Source organism: Dictyostelium discoideum (genome assembly GCF_000004695.1).
Source record: "Dictyostelium discoideum AX4 chromosome 2 chromosome, whole genome shotgun sequence".
Lineage (NCBI taxonomy): Eukaryota > Evosea > Eumycetozoa > Dictyosteliales > Dictyosteliaceae > Dictyostelium > Dictyostelium discoideum.
The window spans coordinates 3,801,255-3,823,754 of record NC_007088.5 but is presented as its reverse complement, the minus strand read 5'-3'; the positions used below and the strand labels follow the sequence as shown (position 1 = coordinate 3,823,754).

Genomic DNA, 22,500 nt, shown 5'->3' with positions numbered 1-22,500 from the left:
CTTGATGTGTTGATTCTGGTGTTTGACCTAAAAAATCCCAAAACATATTTGGATCTTTACAATTTGTTTGTGGATTACGTTTTCTAATTTTTTTAAAAAAAAAATAAAAAATATATTAGCATCTATTTTATTTTTTTATTATTTTTTATTTTTTTTTTACTTACTGTGTATGAATGAAATCTGGGAATTTTGATGGATCACGAATAAAGAAAACTGGAGTATTATTACCGACCATATCAAAGTTACCTTCTTCAGTATAAAATTTGACAGCGAAACCTCTTGGATCTCTTTCAGAATCGGATGAACCTTTTTCACCACCAACAGTAGAGAAACGGGTGAAGATTGGTGTTCTCTTACCAACTTTATTTAAGAATTTAGCTTTACACCATTTTGGTACATCACTTGAGGGAACTTCGAAATAACCATGGGCACCAGCACCTTTAGCATGTACAACACGTTCTGGGATACGTTCACGATCGAAATGAGCAAGTTTATCAATTAAAGTGAAATCTTGAATTAAAATTGGACCATTAACACCTGCGGTCATTGAGTTTAAATTGTTATCAATTGGTGAACCACTACTGGTGGTTAAAACTGGAGCTGACATATTTATTTATTTATTTATTTATTTTTCCCAAATAAAATATATGAAAAAAAAAAAAAAAGTAATAAAAAATTTTTATGAAATAAGAAAAAAAAAAAAAAAAAAAAAAAAAAAAAAATCAAAAAAAAAATTTTTGAAATTTAAAAAAAAAAAAAAAAATTTAATTTGAAAAAAAAAAAATTAAAAAAAAATAAAAATAAAATAAAAAAATGAAAAAAAATAAAAAAATCAAAAATCAAAATAAAACAATTGCACAATTCATTTCCTTTTTGAGAAGAGACAGTAATTACTATGGATATTTTGAAGTAATTTATGTCCTATTGGAAATGAATTCATCCAAAAACTTTAATTACTTTTAAGTAACAAAAAAAAAAAAAAAAAAAAAAAATTTTTATTCCTGATTTTTTTTTTTTTATTTTTTTTTAAATTAAAATCCAAATTTGTAGGTTTTTAGGATTTAATATTTTCCAATTTCCTTTAATTTATTTGGACAAAATCAAAAAAAATAAAATTAAAAATATAAAAATAATAAAAAATCGGATAAATTTCAAACAATCAAAGGAACACTCTATTAATAAAATAATAAAAAAAAAATATAATCTAACCAAAATAGAAGGGTTCTCATCTTTTTTGTTGTTTTTTATTACTTTTTATAATTAGTATTGTTTCGGGCAAAAATAAAAATAAAATAAAATAAAATAAAATTATAATAATAAAAATAAAAATTAAAAATAAAAAAAAAAAAAAATAAAAAAACAAAGCAAACACCTCCAACATTAAAAATTTTACACACAAAAAAAAATTTTTAAGGTGAGTGGTGTGTTAAAGTAACATAAAAAGATTTTTTCAACTTTATTTATTTTTTTATTTAATTTTTTATTTTATTTTAATTAAATTTTTCTTTTTTTTTTCTTTATTTTTTTTTTTATTTTTATTTTTATTTTTTTATTTATTTTATTTTTTTTTTTTTTTTTTTTGTGTACAATATAAATTATATACATATATGATATATGTAATAAATATTTGTTTTTTTTTTTTTTATATTGTTATGTAATAATAATAGTTTTATTTGTTTTATATGTATAGTAAATAAATTTTTTGTATAGTAATAATAAACCTTAGGAAAAAAAAAAAAAAAAAAAAAAAAAAATCTTTTATTTTAGTTTTAATTGTATATATTAGTTTTTAAATAAAATAAATAAAAAATTAAATGTAAGTGCCATCAAAAACAACTTTTTATTTTTATTTTTATTTTTTTTTTTTTTTTTTTTTTTTATTATTTTTTTTATTTTCTTTTTTTATTTTTTTTATTTTTTTTTTTTTCCTCGCCGTTATTGTTACCAGACTTTAAAGAAACAAGAACTAATTTTTTTTTTTTTTTTTTTTTTTTTAATATAAAAAAAGAAAAGAGAAAATATTTAAATACTCTCCCAACCTTTGTAAATAAACAAACAAACAAACAAATAAAAAAAAAAAAAAAAAAAAAAAGATTATAAGAAAAAAAAAAAAAAAAAAAAAAAAAAAAATAAAAATACAAAAAAAAAAAGATAAAATAAAGAAGTAAAATAATAAAGAAAAAACAAAAAAATATAAAGGAATGAACAAAATAATGCCAAACAGGTCATTTTCTCCTCGTACCTTTATGGGTGACCATGGGATAAGTATAGATTATAATAACTTGGAGAAGATTGTCGCACCCAAACCATGGAAACCCTCTCACTCTAGATCAACATCAACCAACTGTACAAAATTTGTTGAAGAGAGTTTATTTGAGGAAGCAGGAAATGAAATTCAAACTATCATCTTACATTCTTTTAATATATACGATGATTCTGTAGATAGTAATAATAATAATAACAACAACAACAATAATAATAACAACAACAAAAATGATGACTACAATTTTCAACCACCAATAAGACAATCATTAAGCTCTCCACAACAACTTGTTAGCATTAGACCAACTCCAACCAAACCTAAATTGGTTAGTTTTTTAAATAATAATAGTAAAGTTAATAATAATAATAATAATAATAAAACTATAATGACATGTAAAGTAAATAGTAAAAATAACATTAACTCACTTGTTAACAATAACAATAGTAAAATAGCGATAAATATCGAATCCTGTTCAAATTTGCGAAACAATGAGATACAGATCGATGATAATGAAAATATAAACACCGAATATATAACACCAAACAATATTGTCAATAATATTTTAAAATGTAAATTAGAAACGCAAACACCAACATCATCCCAACCACAAACAATTAGTTTTTTGGATACCTTTGAAAGTAGGGTTTCCATTTCGCCTTCATATAATAATGGGCAAGGAGCTATCAGTGGTAGTGAAAAGGGTAGTGAAATCATCACTACCATCATTAATAATAATAATAATAATAATAATAATAATTCAAATAATAATAATAATAATAATAATTCAAATAATAATGATAATAATAATAACATTAACACCAAAGTGGATGAAAGTAATAGTAATGATAATATTTTGTTAAGTCAAACCATAGATACTATTACCGAAAATCATAGCGATGGAACACTTGACATGAAAATCCCACTTTTTATTCATAGCTATTCACCATTGAATTGCTTCAATGGCTCTGAACCATTGACACCTCCAATACGTACTCATAATCCAATAACTATGAACCAAGCATTCACCGAAAGCGATCTATTCCAACAAGGCGCTGAGCTTGGTTTACTATCAATTTCACCACCACCAACACTTTCAATTAGTAAACAGTTTAAATCTGCAACCTTATTTTAATAAATATTAAAAAAAAAAAAAAAAAAAAAAAAAAAATATATGAAAAATAAAAAATAAACACAAAAATATGATATCACTAGAAATTGAAAAGTTTTAAAAAAAAAAAAAAAACATAATAGTAAATAAATAATAATAATAATAATAATAATAATAATAATAATAATAATAATAATAATAATAATAATAATAATAATAATAATAATAATAATAATAATAATAATAATAATAATAATAATAATAATAATAATAATAATAATAATAATAATAATAATAATAAAATTAACAAAAAAAAAAAAAAAAAAAAAAAAAAAAAACCTTTTTTTTTTTTCTTAAATTTAAATAAAAAAGACCCAAAAGGTTCAAAGTTTTAATTTACTTTTTTTTTTTTATTGTTCTATACTTTGGTTTTATTTTGATTTTATTAAAAGGTATTTTTACTACCTTTTTTTTTTTATTTATATTCATAACATTTATTCAGATATTAATATATTTAGTCAATAATATATTATAATATTTATTTTGATTGTTTTTTATTATCATTTCATTCAATAAATACTTAAAATAAAACAAGTTTATTTATTTTTTTTTTTTGTATAAATAAATAATTTTTAGTAAATTACAATAAAAATAATAAGAAATTATTATAAATTGTTTTTAAAATTCATTTTAAAAAAAAAAGGGATATATTAATAACTCACTGAAACATAAATAAATCCCTAAAACTTTAGATATCAAAATTATGGATTTTTTATTAGTTTTTTTTATAAAATTAATTATAATTTGGATCATAACAATAACTTATAGTATAAGCTTCGGAAGCAATTTCATAACATTTTGATTGATATTGATATGGTTCAGTACAATTTAAGCCCTCTAAAGAGGATGATGCAGAAGATGAATTTGGTTGTTCAACACTACTATCTTGAGTCTGATAGAACTGGTACAAAATTTATTACTGCGCCATCTACCATACAATATTGTAATACAACAATTATTAATAAAAATAATAATTTTAATTCTTTCATATTCTTTCTTTTTTTTTTTTTTTTTTTTTTTTTAAATAACTATAAATCTGTTTACTATTTTTTTTTAAAAAAAAAATTTATATATTTTTTTTTCGAAAAGTTTTGCTTTGCTGGAAATATCACGATATTTTTATTTTTTTAATTAAAAGAAAATTAAAAGAATTAATAACAAAATTATCTTATGTCATTAAAAATATCATTTACTTCCATATACCAAATTTCAAATTATATTCGACCCATAAAAAAAAAAAAAAAAAAAAAAAAAAAAGAAATTATTATTTTTAAAATAGAAGGTTTTTTTATTCCAAATCCAAATAATTTCAGTTTTTATAATTCATTTCCCTTTAAAGATGTTAAAAAAAACAAAAACATTAATGAATAGAAAGTGTAGTTTGAGAAAATATTCCAAAAGGAATAATTCTTTATTTTTTATCACTTTTTAAAACAGTTTTTTTTTATTTCTATTTTGAACGCTATTAATAAATTTTAATTAATTATTGCTGCTGCTACAAGCTGGTGGGGCACTAAACACAGATTCATCAGAAACATGAGCTTGAGTGTTGAAAAATTTAAATTGGAGGTTTGCAAGTTTATTGGTAATTGAAACTGGTAAACAATATATATCGGTAATAACAGTGATTCCATTGGATGGGTTAGAGAAAGTATTGATTTTGTTGGTGGAACTAGAGAATGGAACACCATATTTATCACCAAAACATTGAGCATTCCAAAAATCTGGTCCAGTTTGGTAACAAGTGCCATCCAAATTATTCATTACCCATTCTGTACCTGTTTGAGTTAAACTTGCATAACTACTGTATGTACTTTGATTAAAACTACCATCTGAATAAATTATATCGATTCTAACTAATAATTTATCTGCGTCATAATAATAATTCTTTGTGAACTCTCTACCAGAATCATCATAGCTCAATGATGAACCTTGCCATTGACTTGGGACACAACAATTGTATGATGATAAAATGCTTTGGATACCAATGAATAAAATTAATAAAATTGAATATTTAATCATTCTATATACTTTTTTTTTGTATATGGTTTTATGATAAAAAAAAGTTTTTTTTTTTTTTTTAGTTTTTTAGTTTTTTTTCAAACAGTGGTTTTTTGATTTTTTTTGATTTTTTTTGATTTTTTTTTTTTGATATTATTCGAATGATGCATTCGAATGATTTTTCCAAAACCATTTCATTTTTTTTTTTTATTTTTTTTTTTTTTAAATTTCTGTTGTGTTCTGAAAAAAAAAAAAAACTAAAAAAAAAAGTTATTTTATTTTTTATTTATTATTTGTTCAAAATGATAAAATATATTGTTGCTATTATTATAATTTTACAGTTAAATAGTTTTGCTTTAGCACATCTATGTTTATTTGATCCACCACAAAGAGAACCAAATTGGGGAGTTCCAATTCAACCAGGTGACAACGCATGTTATAGAGTTAGTAGTAATTGTGGTAATACAACAACTGGAGCACCAGTTAAATCATATAGCCCTGAATCTACCATCCAAGTTTTCTTCCAACAAAATTACAATCATTGGTATAAACCAAATCCTGGTTATTTAGATGTTTCACTCTCATACGATGGCGATAATGGTGACTATATTGTACTTAGTCCAACAATTGATGATTTCAATGCTTGGGATATGGTTACTCAAACCAATTATAGTGTTTCAGTAAGTTTACTATTATATTTATTTTTATTTTTATTTTTATTTTTTTTTTTCATTTCAAATTAACTAATTAAAATAAATCTAAAAATAGGTTACCCTTCCAACACAAACTTGCAAAAGTTGTGTATTAAGAGTTAGATATATAAGTAATAATGCAGGAGAACCAGAGCCAGATTTTTATCAATGCTCTGATATCGCTATTCAAGAATAAATTTAATAAATACGTATGGCGCAATAATAATGAAAAAAAAGGATTGTTTGTAACCTAATTTTTGTACCAAACTCAATCCACACAGTTAAGAGGTTTTTTTTTATATTTTTTTATATTTTTTTTTTTCTTTCCTTTTTCTTAATTTTAAATTATAAGATTCAAAAAATATGGTCAATTATTGAGTTTTCCACTTTTTTTATTAATTTTTAATTATAATAATTTTAAAATTGATAGCGATTTTTTTTTTTTTATGAAGAAAAATTTTCAAATAAAAAAAATTGTAATTTTTTATTTTTAGTGGTGAATATTTTAGATTTTTCAACTTATCGAATTTTTTTTTTTTTTGGAAAGAGAAATCATTTTTTTTTTTTTTATTATTAATTTTTATTATTATTTATCATTATTTTTTTCTTTTTTTTGTAAATAATTACATTCAAAAATGGGAAATTCAAAACTATCCAAAGAAGAAAAGGATGAAATAATGAAAAAAACCAAATATACCTCTGGTGATATTGAACAATTAACAAAAGATTTCAAAGTTGCTGCTGCATCAGACAAAAAAGCTGGTTTTTCACAAGAGGAATTTATCAAATTCTTCAGAATCCGTTTCAACGAATGGGATGAAGCATCAATGGTTAGAATGTTCAAATTATTCGATTCTGATGGTGTAAGTAATTTATAATATTATTAAATTATTTAAACCAATATATGTTTTTTAAAACTTATTAATTTAAAAATATGTATATATATATTTTAAAACTTATTAATTTTAAAAAAAATAATAATAAAAAAAAAAAAAAAAAGAATGGTGTGATTGATGTTAAAGAGTTTATTACAGCTCTTTATATGATGACAAGAGCACCAACTACAGATAAATTAGGATTTTTATTTGATTTATTCGATAGTGATAAAAGTGGTTATCTTGAAGCTGGAGAAATTGAAAAATTAGTTAATATTGTAGTTGTATGTAGCAGTGCAATGGGTTACACAACAAGTGAAGCAATTGATTTTGTTTATTCTATCACTTCCATAAAAATTTCTCGTGAAGAATTTGTAAAATCAGCTTCTCAATCAGACAAGTTCGTTAGAATGATATGTTTCTATGACAACCCTTGCAAACAATTATTATATTAAAATAAAAATAATAAAAAAAATGAAATTATTTTACTATTAATTATTAAAAAAATGGGGTTAAAGATTATATTCTTATATATGGTCTCAAAAAAAAAAAAAAAAAAAAAAAAAAAACTAAATTATGCAATAATAATTTATTTAGAAATTTATTATTATGATTATTTTTATAATAATTTTTTTATTATCATTTATTATTCAAAATGAAATTATTAAAAACTACTTTTGGGTTGCCCAAAAAAAAAAAAAAAAAAAGTTAAATGAAAATGATTAAAAAAAAAATCTGAACCCAAAAAATTTTGCTGAAAAGATATTTTTTAAATGTTTTTTTTGAAAAAAAAAAATAAAAAAAACAAATCAAAAAAAAACTTTCTAAGTTGTTATTTAAAACTTTCAAAAAATTTTATTTTTTTTTAAAATCAATACATTTAAAACATGGGAAATTCAAAACTATCAAAAGAGGAGAAAGAAGAAATAATTAAAAAAACCAAATATACTCCAGAGGATATTGAACAATTAATTAAAGACTTTAAAGTAGCAGCAGCATCTGATAAAAAATCTGGTTTTTCACAAGAGGAGTTTATCAAATTCTTCAAGGTTCGTTTTAGTAATTGGGATGAAGCTTCGATGGTTAGAATGTTTACATTATTTGATTCTGATGGTGTAAGTAATTTTTAGTATTTAGTGTAATAATTAAAAATACATATTAATTTATATTAATTTTTAATTATTGTTAAAATTGGTTTAAAAAAAAAAAAAAAAAAAAATAGAATGGAGTAATTGATGTAAAAGAGTTTATAACAGCATTATATTTAATGGCCAAAGCGCCAACTTTAGATTAATTAGGAATCTTTTTTGATTTGTTTGATAGTGATAAAAGTGGTTATCTTGAAAGAGAAGAGGTAGATTAATTAGTTAATATAGTTGTATGTTGTGGTAAAGGTTTAGGTTATTCAATCAATGACGCTATTGACTAAGCAGTCTTTATTACGTCGTGTCGTCATATTGCAGATTATCAAAAAGGAATGTCTCGTGAGGAGTTTATAAAATCAGCCTCACAATTTGAAAATTTTGTAAAGGTTATATGTTTTTATGAAAGCCCATGTATGCCATTATATTAATAAAATAAAAACCGATAAAATATCCATTTTTTTAAAGATACCCTTATAAAGGGGCAAACATATTTGTTTTGTTTTTTTTTTTTTTTTTTTTTTTTTTTTTTAAAATTGAATTTTATTATTTAAATTATAAATCCAATTTTTAGAATCTAGAAATTCAAAGAAATCTAAAAAGAAAGGGAACTTTGACAAAGATGATTTACTTCCAACAAATATTAACTTCTTTTTTGCTCTAGTAAAAGCTACATTCATTCTTTTCCAATCTTTTATTAATTCACCAATTTCTTTTTTTTCATTTGATCTAACAAATGAAATTATAATACAATCTTTATCTTTTCCTTGAAATTTATCAATAGTTAAAATATCTAAATTTTCAATTTTCTTTAAATAATTTTGATTATTATTTTGATTATTATTATTATTATTATTATTATTATTATTATTATTATTATTATTATTATTATTATTATTATTATTATTATTATTATTATTATTATTATTATTATTATTATTATTATTATTATTATTATTATTATTATTATTATTATTATTATTATTATTATTATTATTATTATTATTATTATTACTATTATTATTATTATTATTACTATTATTATTATTATTATTATTGTTATTATTATTTTCTATTGATAAATATTTTAAAATTGATTTTTTAATAAAATTTAATTGAAATCTAATTGGAGTGATAATACCAATTTGAGATTGATTAATATTTAATTTATTGATTAAACAATTTGTTAAGATAGCCACAATATTAGCTTCAGTTTGATTATAGAATAAATCACCATTTGAAGATTCAGTCGAGTTATTAAGTTGGTCAGTATTTACAAAAATAACGGAACTATTTGGATTACAAATTATTTGTGGCCAATTATTGATATGATCTAAAAGGTCAATATGAGTGGTATTGTTATTATTATGGTAGTAGTTTGTTTGTAATGAAAGATTTGATATTGATTGATTACCACAAACCAATCTATTATTATAGATTAAATGATTCGACAAGGACATTATAGAATTACACATACGATATTGATGGTATAAATTGGAGACAGAAGAAGGATGAGAGGTTGATAATTGTTTGAAAAGGCTAATATCAAGACCCAATTTTCCAGCTTCTTTATTATTGACAATGGGTGGTAATTGATGATGATCACCAACCAATACGAATGATTTACATTTAAGTATTGGACCCATTGAAATTGGTTGTGAAAGTATTGATGCCTCATCGATAATACAATAATCAAATTGCATCTTTAGTAGACATTGATGATTGATACCCAAACAAGAAGTGGCCACCAATTGTTGTCTCTCTAAATATTGTTTAGATTGTGTAATATTTCCAAAGGATTGCTTCTCCAATGTAAATCTATGTAGGGATGGATCGATTTGATTTAAAGAGGAGGCTACTCTTAACATTTCAATATTTGGATATTGTTTATTAAATTTCAATAATAAATGATCTAAACTCGTATGAGTGAATGATGTAATTAAAACCTTTTTACCTAATCTCCAAAGGATATGAATCAAAGAGATCACTAGAGTTGTCTTACCAGTACCTGGCATACCATGTATCAATGAATAATCTTTGGCAGATAGTGTTTTAATGATTGCATTTCTTTGATCAATATTTAACAATGGATAATCATTTTGAAAATCAATTGATTTCCAATAATTTTCTTGCTCTAATTTGTCGAAAATTGGTGCTTCTAAATCTACAATCAATGATCTTAACTTTTGATTCTCTTTTAAGAATAAATTAAAAAGGTTTGATTTAACTATTGATAATCCTGATAACTGTTCATCTATATCAACTCTCCATTTGAATGGTGTTAATTTAGAATTATTAACATAATTATTTAATCCTCTTAATTGAGTAAAGTTTGGTTGTTTTTGTTTTTGTTGTTTTTGTGATTGTTGTTGTTGTTGTTGTTGTTGTTGTTGTTGTTGTTGTTGTTGTTGTTGTTGTTGTTGTTGTTGTTGATCAGCATCCTCATATTCAATATAAATTAAAGGTTTATTTCTATAATTTCCAAAATAAGATGGATCATTATTATTACAATTAGGAGTAGTATAATCACTTAAAAGTGAAGGAGGTTCACTTAATTTCTCTCTACAAGTTATAGTTATAATGTCATTTATAATATTTGAAAGTTGACCAGATCCCATACCATAATATTTATCCTCCACACTAATGAGTAAATAATCACCTTCACTAATTGATGAATTCAATAATTTATCAGGATTCACTCTAAATCTATAACTAAATGTTTCAGTTATTTCACTATATTCCTCACTGATTAATATTAATTCACCAATACATGAATTGTTTTTCTCTCCAAACTTTCTTGATTTATTCCAAATTAATTTTCTTTTATTATTTTTAATACTATATTCTAATGAAATAATTCTTTTTTAAAAAAAAAAAAATTAAAAATAAAAGATTATTGATATTATTAATATTAATATTATTTTTACTATTATTTTTATCATTATTATTATTATTATTATTATTATTATTATTATTATTATTATTATTATTATTATTATTAAACACATACTTATTCCAATTTTTTAAATAATTAATATGAATTGAACTTAAATGATTTGTTTTTTCTAAAAACAAATCACCTAAAGAACTAGTGAATTGATCACCATTTTCAATTGCTTTATGATATAAAACACAAGGATCAATTGAGTAACATTTGGTACAACTATGATAATCACGTAACATTTCAGGTAATATTGGATTTGGTTTTAAGAGTGGTTGAGAATTTAAATTTAAAAAGTAAGCCAATAGATTTCTTGATACAATCAATGATCTAATTTGATTTCTTTCGAATAGAATTGGATGTAATAGACCATAGTTTAATCCAACACTTTTAAATTCCTGACTTTTCAAATAATATAATATTCCCATTTCAATATCTTGATCATATCTATCATTCATTAATAAAGTGTAAATTAACACTTGTGAACTGTGAGATATATATGGTATTTGATAAGGTTTACCCGTTTTAATCTCAAATGGAACATTTAAATAACAAGTGGTAGGTCCATTATTATTATTATTATTATTATTATTATTATTATTATTATTATTATTATTATTATTATTATTATTATTATTATTATTAGGTGATGTTGTTTGTTGTTTCTTTTTCTTTGATTGTTTTGATTGTTTTGATTGTTTTTCATCTTGTTGTTGCTTAACTAATTTAATCTCTAAAGATGAATCGATTTTACCTTTTAAACCATACATTAATGACCAAATATTTTCTTCAATCTCTAAAATCTTTGAAATTGAAAGATGCCATTTCTCTGAATTAATTTCAATTAAATTCTTTTTTAAAGAAGATGCTGAAGATGATGATGATGATGGAAGAATAAAAGTTTTAGCAAATTTATCAATAGTTGGAAGCCAATTTTCAAGATGATTTAATGCAGTATCTTGAGTTTCACCTAAAGATGATAAACCCAATTGAAATGTTGATTTTCCAATTATCTCTTGTTTAAAAGTATTAATATCATCTAAATGAAATCTATTATTTTTTAAACATTCTTGAAATATTTCATGAACGATAGAACCAAATATCGGAACGGTTGAAGAATTTGAATTACCTACTCTTATTTGTTCCTTCAATACTGATCTTCTTGTACAAGTTAAACTACCACCCAACTCTGTACCAGTGATCAATATATCAGGATGTAAAATCAATAGGTTCTGAATGTTATTAATGATAATCTCACCATTGTCATCAAATTCACCTATTACATTGACTATATCACCAGGTCTAACAGGTGTATATATCCATTCATCAAGCAATTGAATCTCTCTACTCTCTCCAATACTTTCACTAAATCCTGATAATGTCTTTTTATGGATTTTATCATTGCTATTATTAAATATTTGGGTAACTTCATAAAAAACATTTATAATCAATACTCTTTCATATCTATTATTATTATTATTATTTGTTGATGTAGAAGTTGTTGTTGTGGTGGTGGTGGTGGTGGTGGTCGAAACATTTTCTTGATTGGATTGTTCATTAAATAAATTGATTAAGTTATTTTTAGAAATAAAAGTATTAGTATTATTATTATTATTATTATTATTATTATTATTATTATTATTATTATTATTATTATTATTATTATTATTATTATTATTATTATTATTATTATTATTATTATTATTATTTGAACTAATTAATTTTGGGGATAATGGATCATCAAAAGTAAATTCAAATAATTGCGATGGAGATTTAACTGGTGATGTATCGGATAAAAAACTGAATGTAGGTGATAAATTTGATAAAGTTGGTGATTGATTTTTTGTAGGAGTTGGTGAAAAACAAACCGATGGCGATGACTCTATTATGATAGATGGTGGTGGTGATGAAGAGTGAAAAATTTGAGTCAGTGGTGTTAAGGTCTCTTTGCTATTTGATTTTATATTTGGTTTATTGTTAATTTCTTTCAAAGGTGATGGTATATTGAAATTAAAATTAATATCATCAAATTCATTTGATTTATTTTGATTTAGATTTGTAATTAATGGTGATAATGGAGATGATTGTGATCGATGTGATAACTTTGATTTTGCTGATGACGGTGGTGGTGATGATGATGATGATGATGAATTTGGTAATTTTTTGTCAGTGATTTTGATTTTGTTTGGTGGTGTTGAAGATAAAGATGGTGATTTTTGTGTTGGAGTTGATGAAAAGGTGTTTTTAAGAATTAATTTTGGTGATGGTGTATTAATTTTTTGAGAAAGTTCTTCATCATCTAATGGTATATCATCAAAATTTAATTTTGAAAATGAACTAGTCGCTAAATTTGAATCTGATCTTTCAATAGGTTTATCAAAAATTGGGGTTGGGAGTGATGGTGTTGGATTTAAATATGATAAAATAGACTGTTGTGATTGTTTCTCCTTTAAACTGGTCGATGATGTACTTTGTGAAACTTTTTGTTTTTTATTATTGCTGCTTTTATTGCCACCACCACTACTACTACTACTACTACCATTACTACTACCACTACTATTATTGTTACTATTCGTATTTAATGAAGAAATAGTATTATTATTATTATTATTATTATTATTATTATTATTATTATTATTATTATTATTATTATTATTATTATTATTATTATTATTATTATTATTATTATTATTATTATTATTATCAAGTAATGGCCTTTTTTTCTTTTTAAAGAAATCACTTAATTGTGAACTACTTGAATATTGTGGTGATAGTTTTTCTTTTACATTTGAATTATTTGATTTTGACTTTTGTGAAGAAGGAGAATTAAGAAAAGAGGATGTTTTTTCATTTTTCTTTGAAAAAGGGGGTGATTGTGTTGGTGGTGTTAAAGTAGATGAAATCAATGATGAAGTTGATAAAGCCAATGATGAAGGTGTAATTGTTTTCGAGTAAATATCACTTCCTATACTAGTATCTCTATTGTTTACTTTAAAACTATTAAAACTACTTCCACCATCATTACTCAATGAACTCAATTCGTATTCTTCATCTTCATCATCAACTTGAAACCATAAATCTATTAATGACTTTTGTGTTGGTTTTAAATTATTTTTATCACCATTGTTATTATTATTTCTATCACTGCTATTATTTTTATCTAAATTTTTATTATTATTATTTTTATTATTATTATTATTATTATTATTATTACTACTATTATTATTATTATTATTTTTCTTTTCAAAAAAATTCATAATCGGTAAATAATTTTTCTTTTTTTTGTTTGAATGAAATATTATTTGAATGAAATATTATTTGAATGAAATATTATTTCTTTGACCTCCTTTTTTTTAAAAAAAAAATAAAAAATAAAAAATTTAAATTTGGCAAATTAAAAAAAAAAAAAAAAAAAAAAAAAAAAAAATGTTTTACAAATTTTAATATTATTTTATTTAAATATTTTTTTTTTTAAAAAAATTATCTAATTTTATTTATTTTTAATATGAATTAGTAGATAAATAGAGCTCTAAAATACTCAAAAAAATGAGTGTAACCATTCTGTTTTTTTTTATTTTTCCAAATTGTGAAAAAATTATTTGTTGGTTGGTCATGACTTTAATTCTTGGAATTAAAATAAAAAAATAAAAAAAAAAAAAAAAAATAAAAAAACAATTAATAAAAATATACATAAAGAATTTTTAAATTAAAACATAAAAATTTATTTTTATTTAGTTTTAATCAAAACATAACTAATTTTGTTTTTAAATAACAAGTTGGGTGGTTGGTTGTTTAAAAAAAAAACAGATTTATAAATCCGGTTTTTATAGATTTCGTAAAAATATGATTTTCTTTTTAATTTTTTTTTTTTATGGAATAAGTTTTTTTTAATTTTTTAAACATTTTTTAGATATAGAGAGTTGGGGATCTAAATCGTTTAATTTTTTTTATTTTTTTTTTTTTTTTATTTTTGAAAAAACGAGAGGGAATATTGGTTTTAAAAAAAAAAATTTTAATTTTAAAAATAAAAAATAAAAAAATCCAAGTTATTTATAGAATTAAATAAAAAATTATAAAATTAAATATTTATTTTAATAAGTATTTTTTTAAAATAAAGCAAAACCTGAACCTGAACCAGAGGCGGCACCAGTTTGGGTTGATTGGGAAGAACCAGAGAAAGAACCAGCACCAGACATTGATGAAGAATCAGCACCAGAGATGGTGAAAGTGGTGGTACCGTTGGCAAGAGTGTAAGTGTTTGGATGTGGTGAACCACATGAACCTTCACAAACGAGAGCTTGGACAGTGTATAAACCATTTGGGAATGATTCTTGTTCTGATGGGGTAGCTTGGAATTGGAATTGTTGGGTGTATTGTTCTGGTGATTGTTGAACTAATAAAACGGCATCACCAAAAGCATTACCGGTTGGATCGATGATATTGAAAGCTAATTGACCAGTGGCGATGGTGTTGGTAACAGTGTAAGCAATTGAGAGGGTGAATGTTCCACCGACAGTACCGTTTTGTGGGTTAATTTGAACTAAATCTAATGAAGCAGCTGCGTTATCGTTGGTTTTGCAAACACTGATCTTTTCACAAATGTAAATTGGATCTGGGTCAACATCTGAAATGAGTTTAATAAATTCATCAACGCCAACATAATCGCATAATAAGTCGCAAACGGTATCAACAATTTGACCACCTGGAACAGCTGAGCAAAGATCACCACAGGTACCAATAACACCAGAGTCTTTTTATAAAATAAAAAATAAAAAAATAAAATTGGTAAATATTTAAAACAAAAAAATAAAAAATAAAAAAATAATAATTTACTTACTAAGGATAATATTTAAAAGATCATTGAGTGAGTTACCAACAAAATCAACACAAATACTACATGAGTCGAGTGAAGAGACAACAGCGGAGTTGACAAGGAATAAAGCTAAAATTAATGAAAATAATTTATTCATTTTTATTATATATATATATCTACCAATTCTGGATTTTAGAAAAGTGAATAAAAAAAAAAAAAAAAAACTTTTTTAAACTTTTTTTTAAAAAAAAAAATAATTATTAAAAAAAAAAATAAAAAAATAAAAATAAAATAAAAAAAAATCAATGAAAATATCTTTTTTTTTTTTTTTTTTTTTTGAAATCATCATGACCATTTAGAAACCCTTTGGGTATAGATTTTTTTAAAAAATTTTTTTTTTTTACTTGTTTTTATATTGAAAATAAAAAATCTTTTAATGGGCAATCAAAAAAAAAAAAAAAAAAAAAAACTATTGTGCATTGTTTTAATTTTCTATTATTTTAAAAAAAAAAAAAAAAAAAACTATTGCTCATTGTTTTAGTTTTTCATAAAAAAAAAAAAAAAAATTAAAATTAATTTAATTTTATTATTAATTTAACAAGATACAATTTACCGAATGATATTTGAAATTTTCTCGGCATTGTTAAAACTCTTTCACTTTTTCTAAAAATACAAAATAAAATAAAATAAAATTAAATAAAAAAAAAAAAAAAATTTTATTTATTAAAAGATTTTTCTTTAAACATCAAATAAATTGATGGGGAATTTTTATTAAATATCCTCATTGCGAACAATCATTTTATTTCCTGAAATTTATTAATTTTTTTTTTTTTTTTTTATTTAGAAATGAAATCTGGATTTTTTTTTTTTTTTTAAGATCGAAAAAAGAAATAAATAAAAAATAAACAAATAATACAACCATAAAACAATGGTTTTAAAAAAACGTATTACAATACAGATTTATTTATTTTATTTATAATTTAATTTTCATTTTTTTTTTTTTTTTTTTTTTTTTTTTTTTTCATTTTTTTTTTTTTTTTTTTTTAAATCAATCCAAAATTTTGAAAAGATCTTGAAATATCGAGATGATTACTATTAAACATTGATGAAAGCGGGAATATTTATATTTGTCAAAAAGGGATAATTGTAAACATCAAAAAGGAAAATTGACAAAGATGAAACCTTTATTCGGATTGATCCTCACCAACCATATAATGGAAAACAATATCGAAACCTTCCTTATAGACTGTATAACCAAAACCTTTTTGTAAATATTGGAATTCAACAAATGCTGGACCACAACCACCCAATGCTGTTTCAAATTTGGAGATTCTTTCTCTGTTAGCTTGACCAATTTCACAAAGTTGACCAACAACATCACGAGTTGGTTTTGGAATTAAAAGACCTAATCTAACGAAACCTTCACTTGATGTAATTACACTGAGACATAAACCACCAGCCTCTAAAGTATTTGAACTTTGATATAAAATTTCCAATGCATTTGATGGAATTGGTGGGAATTCAAAGGTTTTGAATGCATCAACTGCCAAATTTAATTGTGCTATAAAATCTGGACCTGGTAATTTAAATCTAGTTTCAGTTTGTCTTGGTGGTGCAGCACCCTTATTTTTTAAAAAAAAAAAAAAAAATTAAAAACAATTAGCACTTTTTTTATTTTTATAAATACATATATTTTTTTTAAAAATCAATATTTACCATATCACGACCAATTGAATAACAATTTACAACTTCATTTGATTCTGCCCATTCTGATAACTATTATAAAAAAAAAAACATATGGATATTAATATTTTTTTTTAAAAAAAAAAAAAGTTTTAAAAAGACTTATAAAAACCAATAATTACTTTACGAGTTGGTTCGCCAGCATCAGAAGCTTCAATAGCTAATTTTAATGGAATATCAACAGGGAAATACCAACCACCATCCATACCACCTTTATCAGACATATCAATCCAAGAACCAATCTTTACAGGGTTAATGATTGCACCTACATCATTTAATCTATCGATTTCACTTTCTGGCGCACCTACATTCCAGAAGAAATCTACCATCTTTTGAATGAAAATATTTTGTGGACCTGCAGTTCTCCATGTTAACTTTTGCATATCTATTGATGTTGCTACATGGAATTCAATAGCTGTTCCACTTTGTAAATCTGATTGTGGTGGAATTGATTCTGACCAAATTTGCCAAAATTCAAGTACTTTACTCTCCTCCTAATAATAAAAATAATAACAATAATAATAATAATAATAATAATAATAATAATAATAATAATAATAATAATAATAATAATAATAATAATAATAAAATATTGGTTAAATGATTTGAAACTCTTTAAAAATTATGATATATATAGTACTTACTTCTCTTAAGAATGGAATGATTGATTTGGCATTTGATATCTTTGATCTTGGTGATGATAATGATGATTTTTCAGGTGCTGATCCATTTTGGTTTACTTTTGGTGTTGGTTCGCTGTTGATTTTTGGTGAAGAAACAATATCGTTACCTCCACTCTTCATGCCACCTTCGCCATCTAAATTACGTTTAATTGACTCCATCCATTGTTTCATATCAGTTTCAGTCTCTGCAAATATGTAAAATACTCTCTTTGATGTTCCAACTGTGAACATGTATTTCTTTTTCTTATCTTTATCTTTTTCTTCCTTTACAAATGAATTTTGTTCTAATTCAATTAAACCTGTTGCTTCAATATCCTATAATAATATACATTTTCGATTAGTTTCATTTTTTGGTTTTTTTTTTTTTTTTTTTTTTTTTGGTTTTTTGATTTTTTTTTTTTTTGGTTTTTGATTTTTTTTTTTTTTTTTTTTTTTTTTTTTTTTTTTTTTGGTTTTTGATTTTTTTTTTTTTTTTTTTTTTTTTTTTTGCTTTTGGAAATTCAAATAAAAATTTCTTATCGTGATCCATTTTAAATTTGTTGTGTTATAAAAAAAATAATAAAAAAAAAAAACTTACACCTTTACTCTTGAAATAAAACAATTTTTTTCCTTTTAAAACGAACCATCTTCTTCTCCATGTTCTAATTGAACCACCTTGTTTTGTTAACCAACCTTCTCTGTCACTTGGTGCTAATTGTGATACTGAAACCTAAAGAATTTAATTAATAATAGTAATAATAATAATAATAATAAAAATAAAAATAAAAAAAAATAAAAATAGAAAAAAAAAAGATATTTTTTTTTAAAAAAAAAAAAAAAAAAAAAAAAAAAAAAAAAGAATTGTATTAGATAATCTAATAGTTATTTGATGAAAATAAAGAGTTTAACTTACCTTTAATTCTGGTTCTGACATTTTTTTTTTCTTTTTACTTTATATTATACAGGTGTTTTGTTTTATTTTTTCTTGTAGTTTTATTTAAACAAGTTTTAAATTTATTATTTTTATTATTTTTTTTTTTTCTTTTAAAAAAAGCTTTTACACTGTTACTATTACTATTCTACTAACTATCACTTTATATGTACAACTTTCTTAATATGTGCAAGAGTTTGAATTAAAAAAAAAAAAAAAAAAAAAATTATATGTATAAATTTTATGTGTGTATGTTTTGGAAAAAAAAAAAAAATTAAAAAAAAAAAAAAAAAAAAAAAAAAACTTAAAAAAAAAAAAAAAAAAAAAAAAAAAAAAAAATTTTGGCAACCCAAACTTTAACGGCAATAAAAATTTTTTTTATTTTTTTTTTTTATTTTCTATTGGATTTTTTTTTTTTTTTTTTTTTTTTTTAATTATTTCCTCAGATTTATTTGATAATTGAAAATATAAAATCCATTCAAATGAATGAAAATCAATTAATATCATTATTTGAAAAAATAAAACATAAAATAAAAAATAAATAAAAAAAAAATAAAAAAAAAATTATCATCTTCAATTATATAAATAAAAAAAATTAATCGATAAATTCCTAAACAAATATTCCACTGCCATAATTTTTTTTTATCTACACAATTTTTAATTGTTTATCCCTCACCCATTCTATTTTATTTTATTTTTTTTTTTTTTTTTTTTCATCCCAAAACAGAATTTTTTTTTTTTTTTTTTTTTTTTTTTTTTTTTGGCAAATCTCTTACTTTAAAAAATTTTCAAAAAAAAAAAAAAAAAAAAAAAAAAAAAAAAAAAAAAATTTTGTGGAATTTATTGTTTTAGAAAAAAAAAAAAAAAAAAAAAAAAAATCAAGTGGAATGAGTGAGGATATCAATAATAATATAGATAGTGAAGATGAAAGTGAAAATGATAATGATTCAGAGGTATCAGAGAATGATACAGACCAAAGTGACATATCATCATCTAATATAAACAATGAAAAAAGAAAATTAAAAATAAAATCAATTCATGGTGTTAATCCAAGAAATTTAATTGAAAAAATTACACGTATAAAAATTCAAAGTCATCCTTATTGGAAAGAAAAATGTATTGGTTTAAATGGTAAGTAACTATTTTTATTTTATTTTTTTATTCTTTTATTCTTTTATTTTTTATTTTCTTTATTTTTTATTTTCTTTATTTTTTATTTTATTAATTAGAATTTATTTTTCTTTTAAAAAAAAAAAGAGGAAAGTTTAGTAGATAGAGCTATGGCATTAGAATCATATGGTGGTTGTTTTGGAGGTAACAAACAACCAACACATTTTTTATGTTTATTATTAAAGATGTTACAAATTCAACCAGAGATGGATATAATTAAAGAGTTTATAGAGAATGAAGATTTTAAATATGTTAGAATTTTAGGGGCAATCTATTTAAGATTGGTTGGCAAACCAGTGGATATCTATAATCAATTGGATCCATTATATAAAGATTTTAGAGCATTAAGAAGAAAAACTGATATGGGTTCAACAAAGGTTTTCGTCGATCAATTCATTGAGGAGTTACTTACTACTAATTACTCTTGTGATATTGCATTACCTCATATACCTTCAAGAGCAAATTTAATTCAACAATCTTTACTCAAAGAAAGAGAATCACCTCTATTGGCTTTGGGTTTATTAGATTTAAAACAAATTGAAAAGGAGGAATATGATAAAATTTTAAAATTAAAATCAAAATCGACAACAACATCATCGTCATCATCATCCATCACCACCACCACCACCACCACCACCATTGAAAATGAAAATGAAAATGAAAAACATAAAGAAAAACATAAAGAAAAACATAAAGAAAATGAAAACGAAAATGAAAATAAAAGATATAAAGAAAAAGATAATAAAGATGGGGAAAAGGAAAGATACATAGATAGAGATAAGTACAGAGATAGAGATAGAGATAGTTACAGAGATAGAGATAATTACAAATATGATGACAATGATAGAGATAGATCCACAAAATATCATAAAGACTCCAATCGAGATAGGGATAGAGATAGATATAGAGACATAGATAGAGAACCTAAAAGGGATGAATACTACAGAATGGATAGAGATGACCGATATAGAGATAGCGATAGCTATAGGGATAGGGATAGGTATAGAAACAGGGATAGAGAAAGAGATAGGGAAAGAGAAGGTGAAAGAGATAGAAATTATAGAGATGAATATGATAGATATAAAAGTAAAGATAGATATGATAATGAAGATGATTTCAACAATAGAAATAAATCAATTAGGGATAGAAATGGATATAAAAGAGATTATAGTGATATTTCTTCTCAAAATGATAAAAAACTATCGTCACCATCAACATCAGACAATGAAGAAGGATCAATTTCAACAAGTGTAAAAAAGAAAAAAGATATCTCAAAGTATGAAAAACAACAAACTACAACAGCCAATGATAATAATGTACCCAATGAAAAAACAGAAATTGAACAAATGAATGAATTAAGAGCAAAATTAGGTTTAAAACCATTGAAATAAATTTTAAAATTTTTATTTTTTTATTACAACATTTATTTATTTATTTTATTTATTTATTTATTTAAAGATCATCATCATCAGTATTATAATTTCTAGATTCTAAATTTATGGAAACAGCAGAAGAATTACCACGTTTACTTGTATCACTTTCAGTATTATTTAAAGTTGAATTTTGAGTAGTAGAGGTATTTTTACTTGATGAGAATCTATTACTGAAGGAAGAATCAATGAATTTAATGATTGGAGTAACAAAAGCATTATTTAAAATGATTGATTCTTTCCAAATCTTTATGGTACGAGATGATAAGAAAGAAATTATGAAAAGATAAATACCATAGATACGTAAACAATATGCGAAATAACCTAATGAACCAGCAGATGGACCTTTTAATCGACAAGAGTCACCACCGCCTTTTGCTAAACAAAGCATATAGGGAATTGCTGAATCTTCATATTCTTGATATCTACTATTGATAACACGAACAAATAGGAAAAGATAAAGAAATGTAAAATAAAATAATATAATATTTAACATTGGTTTAACTTGAAGTTTAAGATATGATATTGAATCTGAAGATTTGGATTTGGATTTGGATTTGGAGGAGGAGGAGGAAAAGGAGGAAGAAGTTGAATTTGATTTTACAATTACATAAATCTCTCTCATTACTAATATCATTAATATTGTACCCATGGTTAAACAAATACCAA

General features: G+C 22.5%; 11 protein-coding genes across 11 annotated transcripts in view; 5 read left to right on the top strand and 6 right to left on the bottom strand.

The window, feature by feature from the left end:
- catA (hypothetical protein) overlaps positions 1-607 on the bottom strand; it is a gene marked incomplete at both ends in the record, with an annotated part of 1,572 nt that extends 965 nt beyond the window's left edge. Inside the window, 2 exons of the mRNA XM_638802.1 lie at positions 1-83; positions 165-607. The exon at positions 1-83 is cut by the window's left edge and continues 965 nt beyond it. Coding sequence (XP_643894.1) covers positions 1-83; positions 165-607 — 526 coding nt within the window. The remainder of the gene's footprint in view (positions 84-164) is intronic.
- Positions 608-2,213: 1,606 nt separating this feature from the next.
- DDB_G0274353 (hypothetical protein) lies at positions 2,214-3,395 on the top strand (the record flags this gene model as incomplete). Its single annotated transcript, XM_638801.1, has 1 exon — positions 2,214-3,395. One exon carries the CDS (start codon positions 2,214-2,216, stop codon positions 3,393-3,395), a length of 1,182 nt encoding a protein of 393 aa, XP_643893.1.
- Positions 3,396-4,164: 769 nt separating this feature from the next.
- Positions 4,165-5,453, bottom strand: DDB_G0274779 (hypothetical protein; the record flags this gene model as incomplete). Its single annotated transcript, XM_638800.1, has 2 exons — positions 4,165-4,332; positions 4,953-5,453. The coding sequence occupies 2 exons, from the start codon at positions 5,451-5,453 to the stop codon at positions 4,165-4,167; spliced, it is 669 nt and encodes a 222-aa protein (XP_643892.1).
- Positions 5,454-5,734: 281 nt separating this feature from the next.
- Positions 5,735-6,320, top strand: DDB_G0274355 (hypothetical protein; the record flags this gene model as incomplete). The annotated part of the gene is made up of 2 exons (XM_638799.1): positions 5,735-6,112; positions 6,201-6,320. 2 exons carry the CDS (start codon positions 5,735-5,737, stop codon positions 6,318-6,320), a joined length of 498 nt encoding a protein of 165 aa, XP_643891.1.
- A 439-nt stretch (positions 6,321-6,759) lies between these two features.
- DDB_G0274357 (calcium-binding protein) lies at positions 6,760-7,454 on the top strand (the record flags this gene model as incomplete). Its single annotated transcript, XM_638798.1, has 2 exons — positions 6,760-6,987; positions 7,125-7,454. 2 exons carry the CDS (start codon positions 6,760-6,762, stop codon positions 7,452-7,454), a joined length of 558 nt encoding a protein of 185 aa, XP_643890.1.
- Positions 7,455-7,886: 432 nt separating this feature from the next.
- On the top strand, positions 7,887-8,572 carry cbpK (calcium-binding protein; the record flags this gene model as incomplete). Its single annotated transcript, XM_638797.3, is given in 2 exon segments — positions 7,887-8,114; positions 8,222-8,572. Coding segments are annotated over 2 exon segments (579 nt in total).
- Positions 8,573-8,671: 99 nt separating this feature from the next.
- DDB_G0274777 (DEAD/DEAH box helicase domain-containing protein) lies at positions 8,672-14,339 on the bottom strand (the record flags this gene model as incomplete). The annotated part of the gene is made up of 2 exons (XM_638796.1): positions 8,672-11,000; positions 11,152-14,339. The coding sequence occupies 2 exons, from the start codon at positions 14,337-14,339 to the stop codon at positions 8,672-8,674; spliced, it is 5,517 nt and encodes a 1,838-aa protein (XP_643888.1).
- An 849-nt stretch (positions 14,340-15,188) lies between these two features.
- On the bottom strand, positions 15,189-16,052 carry ctnA (component of the counting factor complex; the record flags this gene model as incomplete). Its single annotated transcript, XM_638795.1, has 2 exons — positions 15,189-15,832; positions 15,920-16,052. The coding sequence occupies 2 exons, from the start codon at positions 16,050-16,052 to the stop codon at positions 15,189-15,191; spliced, it is 777 nt and encodes a 258-aa protein (XP_643887.1).
- Positions 16,053-17,079: 1,027 nt separating this feature from the next.
- Positions 17,080-19,234, bottom strand: DDB_G0274775 (hypothetical protein; the record flags this gene model as incomplete). Its single annotated transcript, XM_638794.1, has 6 exons — positions 17,080-17,517; positions 17,612-17,671; positions 17,761-18,132; positions 18,283-18,636; positions 18,899-19,030; positions 19,214-19,234. The coding sequence occupies 6 exons, from the start codon at positions 19,232-19,234 to the stop codon at positions 17,080-17,082; spliced, it is 1,377 nt and encodes a 458-aa protein (XP_643886.1).
- Positions 19,235-20,118: 884 nt separating this feature from the next.
- On the top strand, positions 20,119-21,792 carry prpf38a (pre-mRNA processing factor 38; the record flags this gene model as incomplete). The annotated part of the gene is made up of 2 exons (XM_638793.1): positions 20,119-20,362; positions 20,489-21,792. 2 exons carry the CDS (start codon positions 20,119-20,121, stop codon positions 21,790-21,792), a joined length of 1,548 nt encoding a protein of 515 aa, XP_643885.1.
- Positions 21,793-21,853: 61 nt separating this feature from the next.
- fslH (G-protein-coupled receptor family protein) overlaps positions 21,854-22,500 on the bottom strand; it is a gene marked incomplete at both ends in the record, with an annotated part of 2,183 nt that continues 1,536 nt past the window's right edge. Inside the window, one exon of the mRNA XM_638792.1 lies at positions 21,854-22,500. This exon is cut by the window's right edge and continues 1,059 nt beyond it. Coding sequence (XP_643884.1) covers positions 21,854-22,500 — 647 coding nt within the window.